Source organism: Castanea sativa, chromosome 5 (genome assembly GCF_040712315.1).
Source record: "Castanea sativa cultivar Marrone di Chiusa Pesio chromosome 5, ASM4071231v1".
Lineage (NCBI taxonomy): Eukaryota > Viridiplantae > Streptophyta > Magnoliopsida > Fagales > Fagaceae > Castanea > Castanea sativa.
In genome coordinates this window covers 39,770,797-39,793,491 of record NC_134017.1, presented here as the reverse complement: position 1 = coordinate 39,793,491, position 22,695 = coordinate 39,770,797, and the positions used below count along the sequence as shown (strand labels likewise).

The 22,695-nt window shown below is 34.9% G+C and overlaps 2 protein-coding genes across 3 annotated transcripts; one reads left to right on the top strand and one right to left on the bottom strand.

Moving 5' to 3' along the window:
- Positions 1–7,386: 7,386 nt before the first annotated feature.
- On the top strand, positions 7,387–8,682 carry LOC142635177 (uncharacterized). The gene is made up of 4 exons (XM_075809381.1): positions 7,387–7,732; positions 8,042–8,138; positions 8,220–8,288; positions 8,448–8,682. The coding sequence occupies exons 1-4, from the start codon at positions 7,387–7,389 to the stop codon at positions 8,680–8,682; spliced, it is 747 nt and encodes a 248-aa protein (XP_075665496.1).
- Positions 8,683–18,089: 9,407 nt separating this feature from the next.
- On the bottom strand, positions 18,090–19,054 carry LOC142637299 (transcription factor bHLH162). 2 transcript variants are annotated; one of them, XM_075811573.1, is made up of 3 exons: positions 18,814–19,054; positions 18,367–18,714; positions 18,090–18,273 (listed from the first exon to the last, which is right to left on the bottom strand). In XM_075811573.1, the coding sequence occupies exons 1-3, from the start codon at positions 18,931–18,933 to the stop codon at positions 18,196–18,198; spliced, it is 546 nt and encodes a 181-aa protein (XP_075667688.1). In that variant the 5' UTR covers positions 18,934–19,054; the 3' UTR covers positions 18,090–18,195. The 2 variants fall into 2 exon arrangements, with proteins under 2 accessions (XP_075667688.1, XP_075667689.1); XM_075811574.1 differs by having other exon boundaries at positions 18,367–18,705; positions 18,814–19,002.
- Between the last annotated feature and the right edge of the window lie 3,641 nt (positions 19,055–22,695).

Below are 22,695 nucleotides of genomic sequence, written 5' to 3'. Positions count from 1 at the left end.
TGCACTGCTGGCTGACATGTCACTAATTTGGCCATTAAAATACTATTAAAAAATTATTTGGCATTTTTAAATGCCACGTCAACATTTTAATTAATAAAAAAATTATCAAAAAAAATTAATTCTTCAATTTTAATTTTAATTAAAAAAATAAAAAACAAACAAAAAAATTTATTTTTTTAGTTTTAAAGATTGAAGGTCTCTGTTCACCAAAAAAAAAAGATTGAAGCTCTCTCTTGGTAGTATATTCTACTAAATTAAAAAACCAAACCCCAACCCAGAACCAACTTGTATGTTAGGACCTTGTCACACCGTATACTAAATTAAAAAACCAAACCCCAACCCAACCCAGATCTATTTATCTCTCTCTCTCTCTGCCCATTACAATCTGCATCATCGGCGGCGGCATTAACATCGACATCGACATCAACGACTCATCCATGGCCAACTCCTCCGCCGCTACTACTCCTCCAACTCAGACCCATTCTCCGCCGCTACTACTCCTCCAACTCAAACCCATTCTCTGCCGCTACCCCGAACCGCTGGGTCTCAAAAAATCCCTCCTTCTTCTTCCATTTCTGATTCCTTCTCTCTCAACGGGGTCATGGTGTTTTCTGTTTAGGGAAATGGGTTTGATTGGCAGGGTGGTGGTGGTGGTAGTTTTGGGATCTGCTAGTCGGTGGGGGTGGCAGTGGTTTTGGGATCTGGTTTTGATTATAGGTTTATGGGTTTGTTGGAGATTGGTTTGTTTATTGGGTTTGTGGGTTTGATTTGCTGAAGATTTAGGTTTGGGTTGTTAGGTTGCTGGGTTTGATTTGGGAGTTCTTGATTTGCTAGGTTTGAGTTCTTGATTTGCTAGAGATTTGAGTTCTTGGTTTCTTCATTCTTCCTGTTAGTATTTAATTTAATTTTTTCTTCTTGTTTTCATATATGTCCTAGTGATTTGGGTTTGAGTTCTTGGGTTGCTAGGTTTGTGATCTTGTGATGGGTTTGAGTTCTTGGTTGCTAGGTTTGATTTGGGAAGAATATAAAGAACAAGTTGTAAAATGAAGAACAAGTTGAAGAACACGAAGAACGTTAAGAAAATTTTTTTAATTAAAATTTTTAATTAAATTAAATTTAAGTTTTTTTAATTTATTTTATTTTTTAAAATTTTCTGATATGGCTTTTTAAAAAAAAATTAAAATGCTGATGTGGCATTTAAAAAATGCCAAATAATTTTTTAATAATATTTTAATGGCCACATTAGTGCCATGTCAGCGCCATGTCAGCCAGCAATGCACTCCGTCTACCACGTAAGATGTTTCCGTTGGTGGGTTGACGATAGGGACCAAAATAGAATTGATTTTCTTTTTTTAGGGACTACATTAGTAGCAAAATCAATTTAGGGACCAAATTGAGAATCGGCCCAAAATATAGGGATCAAAAGTGTATTTTTGCCAATAGTATAAATATCAGAATAAAAGAATATATTTAACATAATAAACAACAACCACAACTACCGCCACCACAACAACCCATGATAACCACCGCCACCACCACCCAAGACTGCAACACCCAACCATCACAATCCCTCTAAATTGCAACCCACTAAACCAAAAACAAAATAAGCACCCAAAACCACCATCACCATCACTGCTACCGAGCCACAATCCCTACAAATCAAAACCCCCCACCACCCAAAATCAAATCACAAACCCACCAAAACCTAGCCACACTTGCTGAACTACCACAAAGACCCACGAATTGAGCCACCCATGAACCACGAAGTCAAACCAGTCCCACAAACTCAATCCACTCCCATGTCCATCTAAAGTTAGTAGCAAGACTCCTATAATCCACAACCCATAGCCCACAAAACTAGCTACAACTACAACCCAATACCACCACTACTACCCACTCTCACAACCCACAAAACCCACCGATCTCAACAACCCGCAACCCACAAACCAAGAACACCATTATCGTCATTGATTTATCACCACAACACATCCTTAAACATGAACAGAGAAAGAAGAAAAAATGGTCTTGATGGTGAGGAGAGAGAGATGAGACACAAAGATGGAGCTGAGAGGTGAGAAAGAGAGAGAGATGGAGACGCGAGGAGAAGAGGCCGAAGAAAGAGAGCCATGTGAAAGAAAAATTAAAATAATAGTATTTGTGTATAACTTCTAGCTACAGTAGACTGCCAAAGATGGCAGTTTACTTTTGGCAGTCTACTTTAGCTAAGTGATAAAAATTTGTAAGTTTAGCAACTTTGATGCTGTGGGTTTTTTGGTGTTTTTGGTGCTAAAATAGATATTTAGCTATTTTGATTCCTTTGGTGTGAATTATCTTAATATTGGTGTGGGTCCATTATTTTATACGTATAATTATTTGTAATTTTATAGTCCAAAGGCTGAAAAAATTAGCCCTCAACACATATCATGAGGTGGAATGTGGAATGGGATCCGGTCGATGACTTTGCATGGCATTGTTAAATAAGACCTTTTTTTTATTAAAAAAAAAAAAGATATCTAAAATCTCTTTAATCATGGGTGGCATTCATAACTCAGTGTCGGCTTAAGCATATAGAAAAGCAAGGCAATCCTTTAACCACCGCCAAAATTTAACTAATGGAGATATGTCAACCCGTGGGAGTATTAATTAAACACAAAAAATTAACCAATAAATAAAAAATAATTTTTTTATTAAAGAAAAAACTGAAAAACTAAAACTCTTTGTTGGATGTGAACGGTTCATTTTCTTTAAGGGTAGAGCTCTTAAAGTGGTAACACAGTTGCCACAACACTATTACTACCGGTTTCCAATTGGTCTTTTGTAATGCACCTGTGTACTATATTTCTCCCTTTAATGGTATGGACAAAAAAGGGGTAGAGCTCTCTCTCTATCTCATTGATAAATTTTGCCACTCTTTCCATTTTAAGAAAAACAATGATTTTTTTTTTTTTTTTTAAATTCTTCTTTGTGGTCGTCTTTGGACCTTTGGACCTCCTTCTTTGTTAGGCCGTTCCCTTCAGCCTCCATGTTTGGCATTTTGACTCTATTCTTTCTTGTTTTAGTTTATTGTTTTATTCTTGGTAGTTAGTGGTAGATAGGACACACACCTCTCACTAAACCATACATTTTGTTAAAAAAGAGATGAGGACGTAGGCATTGGGTAGCATAGGTCTTATTTGAAAAAATAAAAATAAATAAAAAGAGTAATCCATTGGACTTATGGCTATCCATACTTATCTCTTATTTTTTTTTAAATAAATTTTTAGCTTCAATTTCTTTATATACTTCATTATTGATATAAACACTCATGTATACACACACACACACACGACTCAAAAAGTTTTCCTGACCTAGGGGTTTTTTAAACCCCAACAGCCAGTGAAAGTCGGTGCCCACCTTTTGGTTGGGCTTAAGGTTTCCTTGCTCTCTGATCAAGGAACGTTGTTGGTGTTACGTAAGTATACCATGGAGTCCCATCTGAGAAGTGGGAGAAGTTCTCGCTATCGAAGCACGAAGGAAACCAATACCTAGTTCAGGAGGATGAGTTTGAAGAAGGCGACTTCTTGGCTGCTAGTTTCTTCACCAATCAGGTACTGAGTATGGAGGCTATTGCATGTACGTTCAAACTTTTGTGGCGTATAAGGAAGGGGTTTGAAGTATGAGACATGAGTAGCCACAAGGTTTTGTTTGAGTTTAAGGACCCTTCGGTTGTGAACGAGTCTTGAAGGGAGAGCTGTGGTCCTTTGATCCTTTGATAAGAATTTGGTGGCTCTTAAATGGGTGTCAAGGCACACTGATGTGCAAAACTTGGTTTTTAATAGGACCAGTTTTTGGGTTTAGGTGCATAATCTGCCCATTGGTAGTTTCTCCATGGGAGTGGCTAGGAGGTTGTGTCGGTGGCTAGCGTGGTTAATGAGAGTGAGACTGAAGAGGGGAACGGTGAGGGGTGCAATTTCTTATAAGTCCGAGTCTCTGTCGATCCCTTAGACCCGCTGTGCAAAGGCTGAAAGATTGGTCGAAAAGATGGCTTGGTGAGTTGGGTTAGTTTTAAGTATGAAAGACTCTATAATATCTACTACTGGTGTGGCAGACTTACTCACCATGACAAGGACTGCCCATTGAGGTTGAAGAAGAAAGGGACTGAGCATGATGATGAGAAACAATTTGGCTCGTGGCTAAGGGCTAGCACTCCGAATTCGTCACAGCGAACAATCATCCATGTTACTGGGTTTGAGGAGGATGATGGAGGTTAGTGACACCAAAAGCTCGAATAATGTTGAATCTGTTGGAAAATCACGTGTTTGTATCGCATACAAAACATACGCAGCAAAAATTTAACGGATCTACTTCATACACAATCGATAACATGCACTATGTAAGTTTTAGAATTAGATAACAAGAAAGCGTACCTTGGAGCGAACCTTGGAGCGATAAAATTCAAAACCGAAAATCAGAAGCACTTGGGAACACTCTTAATCTTCACTCCAATTCCACTTAATACCCAAGATGTGTGGTCTCTCAATCAGTTTTCAATGAGAGAATAAGAGAGTGTCCAACACTCACACACAAACCATTTCATCCTTGTATGTTCTTCATGAATCCATTTATGAAAAAGACTTATGAAAACACCACCTAGAAATTCTGTATGTTTCTCTCCTTATATATAACTGATTATCTAATTGGGCTAGCCTTTTGAGCCAATCCAGTTGGGCTCTAGTATGTGGCTTGGAGTGGGACCAAAAGAGACCAATAAGACACTAGCTCCAATGGGCCTTGGGCTTTTCTGTCAACTCTTGACAAGTCCAAAGTTACCATTAACTATATTTAATACCACTATATAAATATAGTTGCACTCTAGGCCTTATCTATAAATTATATCCCAAGACTTTATTATACATGCAACCCCTTCACAAAAGATTCGTAGTAATAAAAAGTTATGAATATAGACTGCCACTTTGAAGATTACTACATCTTAATCCTTAAGTACCCGGTTTAATCCTTTATGTTATTCATTATATATTTATGAAATCCAATTCCATAAATATATACTTTAGTAACTCCTTACTAAAGTGGTTGGGTCCAACTCTCTGAATAACCAAACCCATTAAACTTATCTCAAGGGAATATTTTGTATTTCCGTTAAGAGACTATGAATTCCATCTTGAAAATACATGTCCCATCAACACTAAATGTGGCTGCCCAACATACTGAGGTTTTGACCGTGACTAATAGATCTCACTCCTGATATATTAAAACAACCTACATCTCATGATCAGGTCCATTATTCTCTCAGGATTAAGAGTTCATGTAAATAGAAGTCGTGAGATTTATTATTCATTTGACAATCGTTAGGAGAATAATAAATCTCACAACGGTTCAATTCAATATGTCTTAACTCTTAAAACATATCAACATACTAACTAGAAATCTCAATTTCCACGATCAAGACAAATCATCTTAGTTGATATATTATAGTTTTCGCAGATGAAACGCTCAATTTCATCACCAACTACAAATTACATTTTGAGTTTACAAGGAACTTGTGATTTACATCTTCTGTGACTAAATCACATAAATCACATACAATGCATCTCATGGACTAAGATAATGTCCCACTAGTTCATTTATAGATAGTCTCATATAATTAAACAATTTAATTATTTATGACATGCCAATAAATTGGATTTTAGGGCATAAACCCCAACAGAATCGAAAGTGGACAAGGACGACACTCTTTTCTCAGATTTTAACGCAGGGATTGAAACTTCTATGGGGCAAGGGCGTGATTGAGACAGAGCTTTGTGTGCCTAAGGGAATTGCTGGTGGGCATGATATGGTGCAAAGCAAGGAGGTGAGCAATGACACAGTGGGTATTGAGTCGAAGTCACCACATGCAATTATGGTTGCGCATATTCCACTGGTAGCAGGCTTCGCCACTGGAGGTAACTCAGTTTTATCTTCACAGGAGGAATTGGACCTCATTGATAGGGACTTGGCAAAGTTTGATCAGAATGGAAGTGGAGTTTCAATGGATGACTCAGCCTTGAGGATTGGTTTGAGTTGGGTTTCAGTGGGTTCAACGGTAACTGGGTCGGCGCAATTTTTGAAGAATTTTTTGTCTCCAGTGCTCCAACTTCTCTGTTTACAATGGGTAGCAAGTATGACCCTTCTCAAACCACTGGTTCAAAGATTTCACGTAGGCAGAAGGTCCCTAGGAAGAATATGGAGGAGCAAAGGTTTTTGTTAGCGAAAAGGGTGACATGAGAATCTGATGAGGAGATGGAGGAGGTGGAAGGCAGCAGGAAAAGGCGGGCAATATATGAGGTTGATCCATCAGTGGAGGCTGGTAACTAGCCCCGCCGACAATAATGAAACTCTTAGTATGGAACTGCAGGAGGCTTGGGAATCGCCTGCAGTTCAAGAGCTTGTAGACATTGTACGAGCACAAGATCCTATGGTTGTGTTTTTTTTCTGAGACATGGTCAAATAGGGAACATATGGTTAGGATAAATGAGAAGTTAGAATTTGATGATTTATTCACTTTCCCGAATGATGGTCGGGGTGGTGGATTAGCTTTGCTTTGGAAAGAAAGTATAAAGGTTTGGGTGGATAGTTTCTCAAAATACCACATTGACTCGACTATGGAAGGGGGCTCTAAGAATGCTTGGCAATTAACAGGGTTTTATGGGGAGTCGGATACTAATCGTAGGACTGAAGGATGGAACATGCTTCAATGCTCAATTCCAAACCAAAATTGCCGTGGTGCTGCTTTGGTGATTTTAATGAACTCCTAAAGGTGAGGGATAAAGGGTGGTGCACCGAGAGCACATAATCAGATGCAATTATTCAAGGATGTTTTAGACCAGTGTGGCTTTGTAGACTTAGAGTATTCAGGGCCAGATTTTACTTGGCATGGTCGGAGAAGAAATGAATTGATTTGGGAAAGGTTGGATCGAGGAGTGGCAAATCATGATTGGTTGTTGAGATATCCCATGGCTAGGATTCGACATCAACATTGCTTCACTTCAGATCATTGCCCGATTCTCTTATCTCTTGATTCAAATGGAGAAAGTTAGAGATGGAGAAGAAAACCGTTTTGGTTTGATGCTGTGTGGTTGACAGATTCGGGTTGTAGAGATATAGTCACAAGAGCGTGGGATTGTGATGTAGAGGGTACCCCCTATGTTTAAGGCCACCAAAATATTGAAAAAGTGTAAAAAGATGTTGAAAGCCTGGAATAGGGACCATTTCGGTATTGTGTAGAAGAATATAAAGAAGCTAAAAGAGCATCTTTGAAGGATAGAGGAAGACTCGGTCGGATCTGGGATCTATACAGAGGTGGCTCAGATTAAATCTGAGCTGTCAGTCTTGTATGACAAAGAAGAAAAGATGTGGCATCAGCGCTCTCAGATCCAATGGTTGAAGAGTGGGGATAAGAACACCAAATTCTTTCATGGGTCAGCCACTCAAAGGAAGAGGAAAAACTTTGTAAAGGGTTTGGAGGATGATAATGGAGTTTGGCATGAAGATGATAATACCTTTTCAAGTCTGTTGAATGAGTACTACTCTAAGTTATTTTGCTCTTCTATTCCTCATGATTTTGAGTGTATTTTGGATGGGGTTGATGTGGTTGTGATCGAGGAGATGAGGATTGACTTTGCTCGACCTTACACATCTAAGGAAGTGGATGTTGCTATCAAGGACATAGCACCATTGAAGGCTCTAGGGCCAGATGGTATACCACCTTTATTTTATCAGACGTATTGGTCAGATGTGGGGATGGATGTCCATCAGGCGGTTATGTCCTGTTTAAACTCAAGTGCTATATTGAAATCTATAAATCATACTTTTATTACTTTAATTCCAAAAGTTCATAATCTCAAAAAAGTCACTAATTTTTGGCCTATTAGATTATGCAATGTGATTTATAAAATTGTTAGTAAGGCGATTGCTCATTGCCTTAAGCCTTTGATTAATTCTATCATCTCAAAAACTCAAAATGCTTTTATCGCTAATAGATTGATTTCTAATAACATCTTGATAGCATTTGAATCTTTGCATCATATGAAGACTAATTGCACAAGGTCAAAGAGTTTTATGGCTTTAAAGTTGGATATGAGTAAGGCCTATGACCGGGTGGAGTAGGTTTTACTTGAAAAAATACTCTTAAAAATGGGTTTCAAAGCTTCTTGGGTGTCATTGATTATGGAGTGTATATGCAGTCTCTTATTCCATTCTTGTAAATGGGGAATCGAAGGGTTTGATTTCACCTTCAAGGGGATTGAGGCAGGGTGACCCCCTCTCTCCTTATCTTTTTTTTGTTCTGTGTTGAAGGGTTGAATGCCATCTTTAGGTGCCATGGAAGGAGACATTAAGGGTTTTTCCCTTTGTGGAAATGGGACTAAACTTACTCACCTATTTTTTGCAGATGATTGTCTCATTTTTTGCAGATCTAGCTTGGAGGAATGCCATAAAATTCAGACGTTATTGGATTATTATGAGATGGCATCGGGTCAAATGATAAATAATGAGAAAACTACTCTATTTTTTAGCAAGAATACTAATGCTCAAACTCAGAATGCCATCAAAGAGGCTCCTAATGTCCCGGCTATACAACATTATGAAAAATATTTGGGGCTTCCGTCCTTTATTGGTATAGAGAAGAAAGCTGTTTTACCAATGTGAAGGAGCGGATTTGGGCAAGAATGCAAGATTGGAAGGAGAAGTTTTTGTCACAAGCTGGGAAGGAGGTCATGATCAAGGCAGTCATCCAATCCATTCCTGCTTACTCAATGAGTGTCTTTAAAATGCCGATTAGCTTGTGTAAGGATATTGAAGCAATGATCCGGAAATTTTGGTGGGGTCAAGGTGATTCAAGAAAAATATATTGGGTAAAATGGAGCTCCTTATGCTCTTTGAAATTAGTCGGTAAAATGGGTTTTAGAGATCTACAAAAATTCAACAATGCTTTATTAGCCAAACAAGTGTAGAGATTAATTCACCAAAAAGATACATTGCTCTACAAGGTTTTTAGTGCGAAATATTTTCCTTAAGGAAGCATTTTGGCAGCCCCTATTCCTTAAAAATGTTCTTATGCATGGCAGAGTATTTTGCAGGCTCGGGAGGTTAAAGAGAAGTGTGCTATTTGGCGAGTGGGAAGTGGTCATGCAATTGAAGTATGGAAGCATAGATAGCTTTCGGATCCTACCTATGACAAGATAATTTCCCCATGGGGTGAGTCCTCCATCATTCGGGTTAGTGAGCTGTTCTACCTGAACACAAGAGTTTGGGATCCTGGCAAATTAGAGGAATTGTTTTATCCTTAGGAAGCTGAGTTGGTGAGTCGGATTTAGGTGGGTGAAGGCTGTACCAAGGACTTTCTGGTCTGGCCTTTGACAGCGGATGGTGCTTATAGTGTCCGGAGTGCTTACCGCTTTCTAGCATCGACAGAAGCTAACAAGTCTCCCAATTCATCCACAGGGATAGAGCTGCAGAATGTGTGGAAGAAAATCTGGAAAATCCAAGTTCCAAGTAAGGTTAGACACATCATTTGGCGTGCTTCAAAGGATTCACTTTTGACAAAGCAAAATTTGTGAGCTCGACATGTTCCTTTTGATGAAACCTATGATCAGTGTGATAAGCATCAAGAGACGTTGCTGCACTGTCTTTAGCTATGTGATCAAGCTCCGTTTGTGTGGAAGTCTAACCCAGCCTTCACATCTCTCTACCAGAAATTGTATAGGACTTTTGTTGATTTGTTTGAGGTGGTGTTGCATCGGTGCTCTCAGTATCGGGTGGCTTTGTTCTCTACCATAGCGTGGAGTTTGTGGCAGTGATGGAATTGGCTTAGAGAGAAGCAACCTTCATGGGGGCTACATGAGCTGAGCAATCGAGCAAATGATTATGTTATGGAGTATCTCGACTCAAATGCTTAACAATCTTAGGCTATTCCTTGACGTACTCTGACTCGCTGGTCTTCGCCATCTGAGCAGAATTACAAGGGTAATTTTGATGCTGGTTTCTTTGATGCTTCGGGTTGTGCTGGAATTGGAGTAGTGTTTTGTGATCATATGGGTCAAATTATTGCTGCTTCGAGTCAACGTATTCCCCTTGTACATTCCGTGGAGTTGGCTGAAGCCATGGTAGCTCGTCGTGCTATTTTATTTGCTAAGGAGTTCAGCTTGTTTGATGTAGAGATAGAGGGGGATTGTTCAAAGGTCATCACTATCCTAAATGAAAGGGGGAGAAGCAGCACTTTGTTTGGTCATATCATTGATGAGTGTAAGAGGTTAGGTGCTACCCTTCAGTTTTGCGAGTTCAAACATGTTCGCTGGGAAGGCAATCGGTTAGCTCACTCTTTAGCTAGGAGAGCAGTTTTATCTGCAGACACAAATGTATGGGTAGAATTCCTACCTAGTGATTTGGATGTTTTATTCCAATCAGATTTAATTCAATAAAATTGACTTACTTTTTTCTCAATATATATACATACATACATATATATATTGAGAAGAATATACACTTCTATATAGGTGGTCTACATCCACGCTTTTATCTTCTTAGTATATAATATCTTAATTGTTCAAAAAGAAATTTGTGAAAAAAAAATTAATTATTTCTTATATATAATAAATCAAGCTATTTTTTCAATTCATTGTAGGTTTGAACAATTTCAAAAATATAAAGATATTATTATTTTTAAGTTAAAATCACTAAACGATGATAGTTTGAAAAGGTATTGTCTACATCTTGAATATTTTCTCAAACATTATATTTATTATGATATTGATGCCTTATATTTATCAATAAATTTTTTATTGAAGATCAATTATGTCATAACTCATTAAAAAAATTAAGTGTATTAGTCGTATTAATATATTATAAGTTGAAAATGAAATGTTAGTGGAACTTGAATATAAAAACTTAATTAATTGCATATCAAAAAAATAAGAAAAACAGGCTTTCAATGAAAAAAAATGGTATCAAAAGTTATATTAAATTATTAAATAAAATTTGTAATATTTAAAGTTATTGTCTTATACCCCACAATGCATTGAGCTAGCCCTCTCATAACTTGTGATTATATACAATAATGGGCTCATCTCCATCCTTAGGGGGATCATAAATAAGTAGTAAACTTTTATTTTCTTGAGAAAGAATTAGTCAATCATTTAAGAGGCTCAGTGACACGTGATAATAGCTTAATTTTTTATATTTATATCATTATTAGAAAACATTATTATACTTAATTTGAGTTAATTCCAATGAAGCTAATACCGTACCGTACCGGCCGGTACAGCCGAAGTTTACCATACAGGTGGGCAGGCCGGTACAGAAACACCCTTATTTTGTCTCAGATTAAATATCGGCTATACCAGGGTTATTCCGGCCGTATCGGGATAAATACCGAATTCCAACTAGTAAATAGATTTTGGGCAAAACAAAAACACTTACAATCTTACCTTCTATATATGTTTGTTCTCACCTGATAATGCTTCTCTATATTATCTCGATCTCCCTTCTTCTTCAAATTTTCTTTGTTTGCGACTTCCCATCTGCTCTCCATTTTTTCCAGCTTTCCTCCACTTTTCATTCTGCTGTTCTTTCTCTCCAGATCTCCCTCTCTCAACATTTAAGCGTCTTTGTTCGTTTGTTCCTTTCTTTTTCTGTTTTTTTTTTAAAACTTTTTTATCTGATTTTTGGGTGGCCACGTGAAGAGGCACAGGCGTTTTTCAACCAAGAAAAGAAAAAGTAATCTAGAGCAATAAATGTGATAAGACTTATCTTGAAAAGAGAGAGTAAAAAAAATATTTTGAAAATAATAATAAAAGATACTAAAGATACTAGAAGAGAATAAAAACTTAAAAAAGTAGTAACAAATTTGGCAGGTATACCTTGCCATGTAAAAGTACAACAACTTCAGATTTTTTTTCTTTTTTTGCTAAATCCAACCATTTCAAATTTGGGTAAAAAAGAGATTTACATATAAGCCTTATAAACTTTTTTTTTTGAAAAAAAATATGTCTAGTCAATTATATATATATAGTGGTAACTTCGAAACGGTACACCGGTATTAACCGGTACTGAAATATATTATTTCTGTGGCCAAACCGGTACAACGTCCTGTACGAAATTGACTCCCTTGGTTAATTCATGCATTTTATAGTTAGTTTTGGAATAATGCTGAATAATTAATTTTGTGCTTAATTGAATTTTAATGCGTGAATTTGTATTTTATAGGATAATGAAATTAAATAAGTGGATTTGTGCAAAGAAGACAGCTAATGAACTTTACTTTTACAAGGGCCATGATGAAGTCAAAGAAGGCCAACCCAATCAAATTCGAGTCCAATTGGAGTAAGGAATCAAAGGAAATTTGCACCAAATCCAAGTCTAATTTGGATTAGGATTCTAGTTTGCGCACTAGTTAGTATTTCAAGCATAACTTTCGGCTCAAATATTCAATCAAGATGATTCAAGTTTGGTTAGAAATTTAACTTAAAGGACTACAACTTTGTAGTTTACCAAAATTACCAAAATTCTGAATTATGAAGTTAAATGGACTGAAAACGTCGCTTAAGTGAAGCCTAAAAACCTGAGATTTTCTCCAAATGGGAATGTAACTTATAATAGGATTCCTTGACTTATTTAAAGACTCTTTAGGGAAAAATTCAGGGGAAAGCTGCCGTAGAATGTAATTTAGATTTTTTTTTAAGTTTCTTTACAATTTTTAGAGTTTTATTTGTGGTATGGCTTGCTAGAAGCCTTGCTAAGGTGAGGGGTGAAATCCAACCATTTATTGGTATGTTCTTAACAATTATTTATTGGTTTTAATGCTTATGTTTTTATGTTTTTTATTGTTTTAGTCATCTAGAAAAGTGTTTAGTTCTGTATAATCTTTTGATTTATCGTAGACTCCAGGCACATTAAATGCTTAATATTCCCTACGAACTAATTTACTAGTTTTGTTTTGCCTAAAATTAATCAATTTCATGAAACTACCTTAGATAATTAATTTTTGAGTTTTTATTGTTAAATCATCCGACTAAGATCATCCTTCCTATAAATTTTAGTTGAGTTATAAAATAAATATTGTTAAGACTACTAATAGATGTATTGTGTGTGGATCCCTAAACTTTAGCGCCTTAATATATTGTTATTTTCTCTCAATTTAAATTAACTTTACTAAGCCATCAAAAATCTCTTCAATTAAACTTTATTATTTTAGTTTTATTCTCTTATGGTTTGTTAATCAATTCTCTTTTCCCTATAGATTCAACCTCGGACTTACCGAATTATTGTTTCGCAACAATCCTATATTGGGAGCATTATTTAAGTTGCAGTAACACGTTCTGCCTTATTTGAATATGACATTGGGACCTAAATTATTTGATAACAAACAAATAAATCACTATTCTTATTTGGATGAGTCATACACATCATTATGAGAAGACCAGGGATAGGAAAAAAAAGTGCAATCTTAGATTTGTTGTCTATTCTAAATTATTTCTTGCATGCATCCCTCAAAACCAACACTGTTCTTTAGTCATCTTCCCAAATAAACAAGCCCTCCTAGTCTTAGAAAGCACATTGCAAAAAGAGAGAACTAATAAAAGAGAGCAGAGGGAAAGAACGAACATTATATGAATTTCCTTGGGTTTCATTGTTCTTTTACGCTCCGTTTGTTTCAATAGAAAACCTTGTGTAAAGATAGTTTTCATTGTTTTCCAGTGTTTGGTAGCATAAAAAAATATGAGTCAAAGGAAAACTATTTTTGGTCAACATAAAAAATATGGCTTATTTTTTAAGATTGTTTTCCATTAAATTTTTTTGGAAAACAACTCTATTTCACAGCAAGCTAAATAAGGAAAGTTAGGAGGTTGTTTTTCAACTCATTTAAAGTTGCTACCAAACATTGGAAAATGAGATAGTTTTATAGAAAATGTTATTTAGAAAATAACTCATTTTCTAGAAAACATCATTGTTGAAACAAATAGAGCGTTAATTTATTTTATTTTATTTTTTTCACTTTGTGCTTTTTATTTTTCTCTTCCAACATACTTTTTTTTTCCCCCTCTCTCTATAATGTTCTCATATCTTATTGAGAAATTAGTTTTTTCAGACAGAATATAATGTCACCTTTTTTTTTTTAATATGAATGAGCTTCTCTTTTATTTTGCCATTCTTTAGTCCTCTACTGATATTTCTAATAATATTACATATCTTATGCATATTATTATTTTCTCTATGCCAAAATAAAAGTTGTTAAGAGAGAGAACTGAAGGAAATTGTTGCAAGGGAGAGGGAGACATGGAAGACATTGAATGCAACATTAGAACTTAGAAGAGTATGAATCTAATTGTGATCGAGAATTTGAAGAGTACACCATCCTAAACAAAATCATCATCTTTTCACAAACTTATATTCTGTTTATTTTGAAGTAAAATATTTTCAAACATAAAAGCACAAGAAGATGAAGATGTATTTAAAATTGCTATCCTCATTGCGTTGCAATGGCTGGTAGTAGCCCTATACTTTCAATTTAGTTTTTCTTCTAAACTAAGAGCTACTAAACTACCCTATGCAGAAGCTTATTTCATGTTCTCCTAATAATATTTTCCTTTATGAACATATATATATATATATATATATATATATATATATATATATATATATATATATATATATATATGGAAGGGCCCTTTGGACCACTAGGACTAAGAGCATCCACAGCAGTGGAGCTAAAAATTTAGCAATTTAACTTTATCAAAAGTTATTTTATCTATTTTACTTACACACATGCTGCAGCAGTGGATCTATTTTAGCTTTCAACACAATAAAATAATATATCTACCACAATAAAATAATACATCTCACTACACTAAAAACACCACAATAAAAAGGTAATGTGAACACAAAATAAAAAATTAATTTTTTTTTAGCTCTCATGAACAGTGCACATCTATCTATAGATGTGCACTGTAGCAATGAGCTAAAAATATATAGATTTAGCTCCACTGCTGCATGCTTCTTTTTGGGGTTTTGGTGGAGCTAAAATAGCTATATAGCTATTTAGCTCCACTGCTGCAAGTGCTCTAAACTCACCAGACCTTTTTACCGGTATAAGACTTAAAACTCATATTCACTTAAAACTCATATTCTTTAGAGAACGCTGAATACAATATTACCTTTTTTGATAAAGAATACCAATTTCATTTCATACGAAGAAAACGAAACAATTATTCAAGTCAGAAAGAAATTTGAGACAATTTTCAACACTTTAAATAGAAGGTAGATCAATGACCATGGTCATATTTGATACATTAAAATTAAAGATTATTATCAATTACATAAATTTTCATTCCATACCAAGAAAACGAAACAAGTTTTTAAGTCCAAAAAAAAAAAAAAAGAAGACAATTTTCAACACTTTAAAACTAAAGATTGACCAATGACAACAGTTATATTTGATACATTGAAAGATCATGTGTGTGAAACTTCTCTATCAAATCTTTGCTACCTTACTTTTCCTTTGTGAATATGGAAAATTTGGATCGCTGGGACTAAACTCACCAAACATTTTTACAATATTCTCTCTATATAGTATAAGATCACTTAAGCTCCTATTCTTAAGAGAACACTGAATACAATATTATTTTCTTGGTAAAAAGTATCAATTACTTAAACTTTCATTCCATACCAAGAAAAATAAGTAAAAAAGTAAAATAGAAATTTGAAACAATTTCCAATGCTTTGAAACTGAAGGTTGACCAATAACTATAGTCATATTTGATACATTGAAAGATCATGTGTTTCTCTATCAAGTCTTTGTTACTCTTACTTTCTCATCTTCCTTGACCCTTTTCACAAGATGCCTTATTTTCTATATTGACCTCACGTACAGATCGACTTTTGACCAATTCTACATTGAAAGGAGGAAATCAGTTCAATTATTGTCAAATTTTCAAACTGAAGTATTTGATACATTGAAGTGTCCCTAACTAAGAAACTTTTGTTTGTACAACTACTATCTTCGAGATCATATTCTAAGTTCTAACGCCCTATATCATATTCTAACACCCCCCACAAACACCCGATGCCAATATCAATCTCAAATTTATGATAGGTTTCATATGGTTTAAGCACAATATCGAACCTTAAAATAAGGGTGTCAATTCGGGTTAGCGAGTTGTGTTCGTGTCGTGTCGAGGTTAGGTATTCAACTAAATACCTCAACCCAAACCCGACCCATTTAATAATTGTGTCATAATCCTTCAACCCTAACTTGACTTGTTAATGAAGTAGGTTGACACGATCTGATCCACTTGACACGCTTAATAAAAGAGTCGTGTTAGGTTGACACAAATATGATACAACCGATTTCAACACGCTTAATATTAAATATAAAATCCATATAAAAATAGGTTCTTTAGATCCCAAAAGTAGTGCATACACTTTAATTCTTCAACCTACATTCAAAATAATATAGTTCAACAAATTATAAGAAGGTTTAGAGATTTAGGGTTTGTAGAGTTTAGAGATCTAGAGTTTATAAAGTTTCAATTTACAATTATATCACTTATAAGTTTTTGTAATTACTCACTTTTCTTTATAAGTTTAAAATATATATTGGATATAAAAGTATTTGACAAATCTAAAACAAAATAATTAGATGTTTTACGAGTTACATGGGCTATGTTAAACGAGTCATTTCAGATTGACACAAATAATTTAACGTATTAAATATGTCTATTACGAGTTAAGCGGGTTGACTTGCTTATGAATGTTTTTTATCATATCGCTTTCGAATCGACTCGTTTATGACCCAAATCCGCTAAAGTCCAACCCTAGCCAGTAAAAATCCGTGTCATATTCACGAGTCGTGTCAAACATTGACACCCCTACCATATATATGGCTAGGTAAACACTACAAATATTAGAAAAAGGATAAATGTGTAGAAGAGAAGATATCAATGAGCACAAGAAAGAATAACTAAGCAAGAAGTTATAAATTATGCTAGAAGACATATCGAGGCTTGACTATCACTCCTACCTTTCTTTCTTCAAAAGCCTCATGTAGTCAGTAAACCATATCAAAAGCTAAAATTTAACCTCCAATGTCAATAAGTTAGCTAAGACAAGTACAACCTAAACAAGCTCATTTATTAGTATGTATATGAGCACTTTCTCATCTTCCAAATTCAACCACTGAACCCTGCTAATCGTCACCTATTAAATAATATAACATCAACATAGTCTAATACCAAATAGAGACCATTACATACCCTTTATTATCCCCAAAATAAGATGTCCTAACCACCAATCGACTAATTCAATTGTCCCCCAAGCCACATAACTCTTCTGATATTAGTGAACATATAATATAATGGAGAAATTCCTTCATATTTTAGATTCCCAAAGGATTTATTCAATGAAATTCATAACATGATACAAAAATGTGAAAATATTTAAAAGGATATATAAAGAATTTGGAAAGTATTAAAATAAATGTCAATTTTACTACAAACATTTTACAAATTAATTAAAGTGTCAATAAATGTGGTCAATGTCACATCAACAATATAATAAATAAATTTTTGAATTATTTTTTTATCTAAAAGTTGATACATTATTTTGTAATTGAAATTAATATAGTCAATGCAATATATAGATTATATTGTTAACAATTGTAGCATCACTCAGAACTTTCAAAACCAAATTTAGCAAATAAAAAATATAGAGGATAAATCCATATATTGGTAGAGAAGTTACACACACATGATCTACCAAACGAAAAATCTCAAACCAATGTATCTTGATCTCTTCATGTTTAAGTATTATGTGCTTATATATTATTGAGTGTCAATTTGGCTGGAAATCTTCTGACTCATCATGCTGATTACCTTTTCAACGATTACATGGATCTGGAAAATCAGGAGCAAATTTATCCAATATGATTCGCTAAACCATATACCTAATCTCCAAGGAAAGATAATGTGAGCTTGCTTGTTTAGTGGGTGGATACGAGAACACAGTTAGCCAAGCTTTTTAATTTTCACTTGCATTCACAAAAAAGAAAGTGCAAAAACATAAGAACAAAAGATCTCCAATTAGCAGAGAGTATTAAAACTTAATCCACTTAGTTAGAAACTTACATGTAAATATTATGAGTAAATATAACACAGTCGTACTTCAAATTCAATTAGCATCACTGACAAACTTCTTTAGTCTCTCATATATGCCTGCAGCTCCATAACCCAACGCAGAATCCCCAACCTACAATTTGAAGCCAAAAATAGTCTTAAATATTTTTCATTGAGCAAATGACAGTCTCTAAAAAGATTGAAACAAAGAGAATTGCCTAGCTACCTTAGAATGAATTGTGTGAAACACTGTATCTTCAACAACAGTGAAGCTGGCATTAACAATCTCAGCTCCCTCTTCATGAAGCACGCGAATAGTTTCATTGAACATAAACTGAAAATCTAACCCAGTTTTTAAAACAACCTCTAAAGCAGAACCCACTTCGTGAATTTCAATTTGTGGTGGCTTAAAACCCATCATCATTCCACAATTGGTGCTTGCGTTTGACTTTTCATGAATTCCCATTAGATTGTTTTTCTTCTCCTTCATTCTCTCCAACTTTGTCTGTAGCCTCTTTATATAGTTTGCAGCTTCATCTAGTTGATCCGGCAGCGATGTCACTTCCTGCAGCCCCTTCAAATTTTCAGCATTAATTTGTTAGCTATATATGTATATATGTGTATAGTGCGTGTGAGTGTATTGTGTATGTGAGAGAGAGAGAGAGAGAGAGACCCTTGAGGTTTGATTGGGTATAAGAGATTGAAGCTGGGAGTAGAGGGCCTTCATCTGATTTCTCCTGTTTCTCTCAATGGTTTTTCGGTCAGTTCTTGATGAACTAGGGTTGTTCTCCATCAATATGCCCAGCTAAAAGATACACCGAGTTAACTAGCAGAAAACACAATATCAAATTCAACACCTCAGCAGCCGTTGGTCATTTAACTTGTTGGAACTGCTTTTTCTGATACAAAGACAAAGGTGAAAGCAAAATAATATTCACATTTTATTTATAAAAAAATAGAATAAAGCAAATAAAATAATATTATCTATACTATTATTTAAGGGATTTTCCTGTTTGAATTCCTCATTTTTTTTAGTTCAAAAATACCCTTACATCCCTATGTTTAAGTAGAGAAAAAATTAAAGAACAATTCGGTAAAAATTCAATTCTTAAAAAATAGGAATACTTTCTTGTAAATTTTCAAATTACTTTATCCAACTTATAAATTAGATTCTCAAAATAAAAATTATATATATAAAATAAAAATACAGAGTTTTTTTTTTTTTTGGTTAAAAAAAAAAAGCCTCATCGCACACGCAAAGTGGGTGGAATGAGGCTAATTATTATTATGTTGGAAAAGGTTGGCTGGCGTGAGAGAGCGGTGGGGCTGGATGTTGTAGTTTCCACAGGCCTATGTGACCATCTTTGACCGTTTAAATTTGAGATATATCATATATATATATATATATATATATATATATGAAATGGAACTGTATGAATTTCGGCTTTAACAACCTTAGTAAACTGTCAAAAGTAATTTATCACATGGTTCTTATGTTGTTATTAATTGATTTAACACCTGTCATAAAAATTTCAAATTTTAACTATTCTGATTTTTTTTTAAATTTTCATTAAATGTATATAAATTTGGTAGAAATTGACTGACTTTGCTCTACAAATTACATTATTTCTTCTGAGGTATCATAAAGTTTTAAAAGGAAACTATTAGAATCATTTGGGCAAGAACGTTGATGCGAAAGGTCTTTGGAGGTACTCACACAATATTATTGTTGAAAATTATTATACACTTGAAATAGAAGTCATAAACAAAACGAAAAAAGAAACAACCACACATAAGTGGAAAAACACCAAAAATTTACTTAGTTTGGTGGGCTTAAACCTACGATTAAAAGTTGCAGAAGATAGATTCACTATATCAATTACAAAGTGTTTACATATTCAAAGAAAGTCCACAAATAAAATGTTCTTTTAAATTAATTCAAAATCTCTCCCCATTTTTTTTAGAATGAAATCTCTCCCCATTTGAGAGGACATTGTGCCAAAGTCATTAAAGTTTTTGCAACATTGTGAATTTTTAAACTTTAATACCTATTTTTTGGTGAACAGTGACCCTTTATTATACTTCTCGACAAAATATAAATTCCTTCTATATCAAGAAAATCCAAAGTAAATTAATTATAATATGAATGTGAGTTAAACTCTAATAAATTTTCATTTTGACTTAAATTTTATCAAGTAATCTTTCTTCTTCTAAAAGTTCTACAAAATCCAAAAAGTAGGAGTCACAAATTGATCCAAACTCTAGAACTATAACTACCTAGCTAGAAGCAACTTTTAGTGAATTTTGGCTAAAATTTCCAATAAGTTGAATTCAAACACCATTTTTTCCTATTAAAGCTTCACTGAAAGGTTCTCCAAATTTATATGTGATTAAGTTGGACTTGTTTAGCATTTCAAAATTGAATGTTGAATCATTCAGATATTTACTCAAATTTTGCATTACAAATATAATTGTAATTCAATTAATACTTCTTGGTATTTTTTTTTTTAAATGTTTAAGGTTTAAATCTCTTTTTTGCTCATTTTTGCTATCAAATTTAACCCAAAAAACCAAAACTTTGTTTTATGTCAGGGAAATAACTGTATTAAATGCTATATATAGTAACCTCTATGAGGTCTCAAACTCATCCAAGCAATTTGCCGGGTCAACCAGACAAAGCCTGAAACTGCTTGAGTGAATATAGGAAAACTAGCAAGCTCAGTTGTATGATTTGCCGTATGGCGCAGCACACACCATATAGTTAAACTGTCTGCCATGCAAACCTGAACACCACCCAAAGATAATTTAATTTATATAAATAAGTGTTTCATTCATTTTGCAAGAATAATAATAATAATAATATTGTGAAGTAACAACCAAAAACATGTTTTCCAACAAAAAAGGAGAATGGAATAGGAAGAAAAGACAGTGGTGCATGTGAAGCAATTCTTCCTCTTGAAAATATCAATCAAAAGGGGTATAGAGGACCGCGTATATTTTACTTGATCTTCTTTCCTTTTGGATTAGATATTGACTAGAACTTAAATTGTGAAACAATTGAATAATTTAGCCACAAAACTATGCTAGTGCTGCTACATCAGTAGGGTTTTTGTCCAAATTAATAGCATCAGTAAGATTAGAGAAGCACTAAAAAAAAAAATTAGATATATAAATAATTAAGCTTTAAAAGAGATCTTATCCAACCAGCTGCAATTTGTCCTAGCTCATGAACTTTGATTGGTTATTTCTAATCACATGTGACACGTGGTTGATGACGGTCAGCCAAGAGGATTCTCTAGCATCATCAAAGATGATGCTAGATTAAACTCAATTAATTAATCTCAAAAGATTAGGTATGTGAAAGGTTAATGATTGAATTAAGAGCATATTGGTTAAACCCTAGTTAGTTTTGTATCCACATACTCAAAATGGTTCTATTTGTCGCTTCCAGGACCAGTAGTCCAGAAAACGTCAAGAGCACTATATCAAAGACAGTGAAAAAGAGAGTCTTTCTAAAGTAGCTTTGGGTCTTTTTGGCCCAGTCACAACTTAATGGGTGTTCTTTATGATTAATGAGCAGTCTTAACTTTGGGAGAAGCTAGATGGACCACCTCACTTTGGAATTTGAGGTCTTATTCGGGGATGAGAATAAGACACGCGCTCTTCTTTTCAAGTTTTATTTCAATAAAACCCAGTACTAGCCACCAAAAGTAAAAAAAAGGTTTTCATATATACACCCTGGCCACTGTTAGTTGTTGCTTTCATGTAAGGAAAAGGGATACGGCTAATAGGTGTACTGGCTGTGCATCATCAGTCATCACTGACCAAATCTAGTTGGATGCTGTTTCTTGTTGGGTGTACATGCATGTTTCGCTGTTCAGATCCTCAGTGGGTGTCATTCCTTGCCCTGGGATGCACGGACGCGGCACCGGAGGTGCCGCACCCGCGTCCGACGCGGCGGGACTCGCCGACGCGCGAGGGACGCCGCTGCTCGCGCGTCGGTGCGGCGTCTGGCCGAGTCGGCCACGTGGCATCTTTTTTTTCCCGCCGACTCGCGCCGACGCGGCTTGAATCGCGCCGACGCGGCGCCGATTCAAGCAGATTCGGGCCGATTCGGCCAGAATCGGCTAGAATCGGGCTGTTTCGGCCGACGGCCGAAACGGCCGAAACAGACCCGAAACGGCCGAAACATGCCGAAAAAGGCCTCTAATAATGCTTCAACCGCCGAAATCAGCTCTAAATGAGACCCAAAAACCCTAAATCTATCCTTCCTTAATTTTATTTTGAATATTTGTTGCTTCTTTTGTGTTTTCTTTTTGGTTTTGTGTTGTGTTTTGTGTTTCTTGCTTTTTTCTTTCTTTGTTTTGTGAATCAAGGCATAGTAAATTAGTAATATGTTTTTTAAGAATATTTTAATAGTAAAAATATATAGAAAATATAAATAAAAATATTTTTAATAATTTTTTAATTGCCGAGTCCCGCCGCACCCGCACCCACTTTTTTCAAAAATTGCCGAGTCCCGCACCCGTACCCGCACCCGTACCCGTACCCGCAC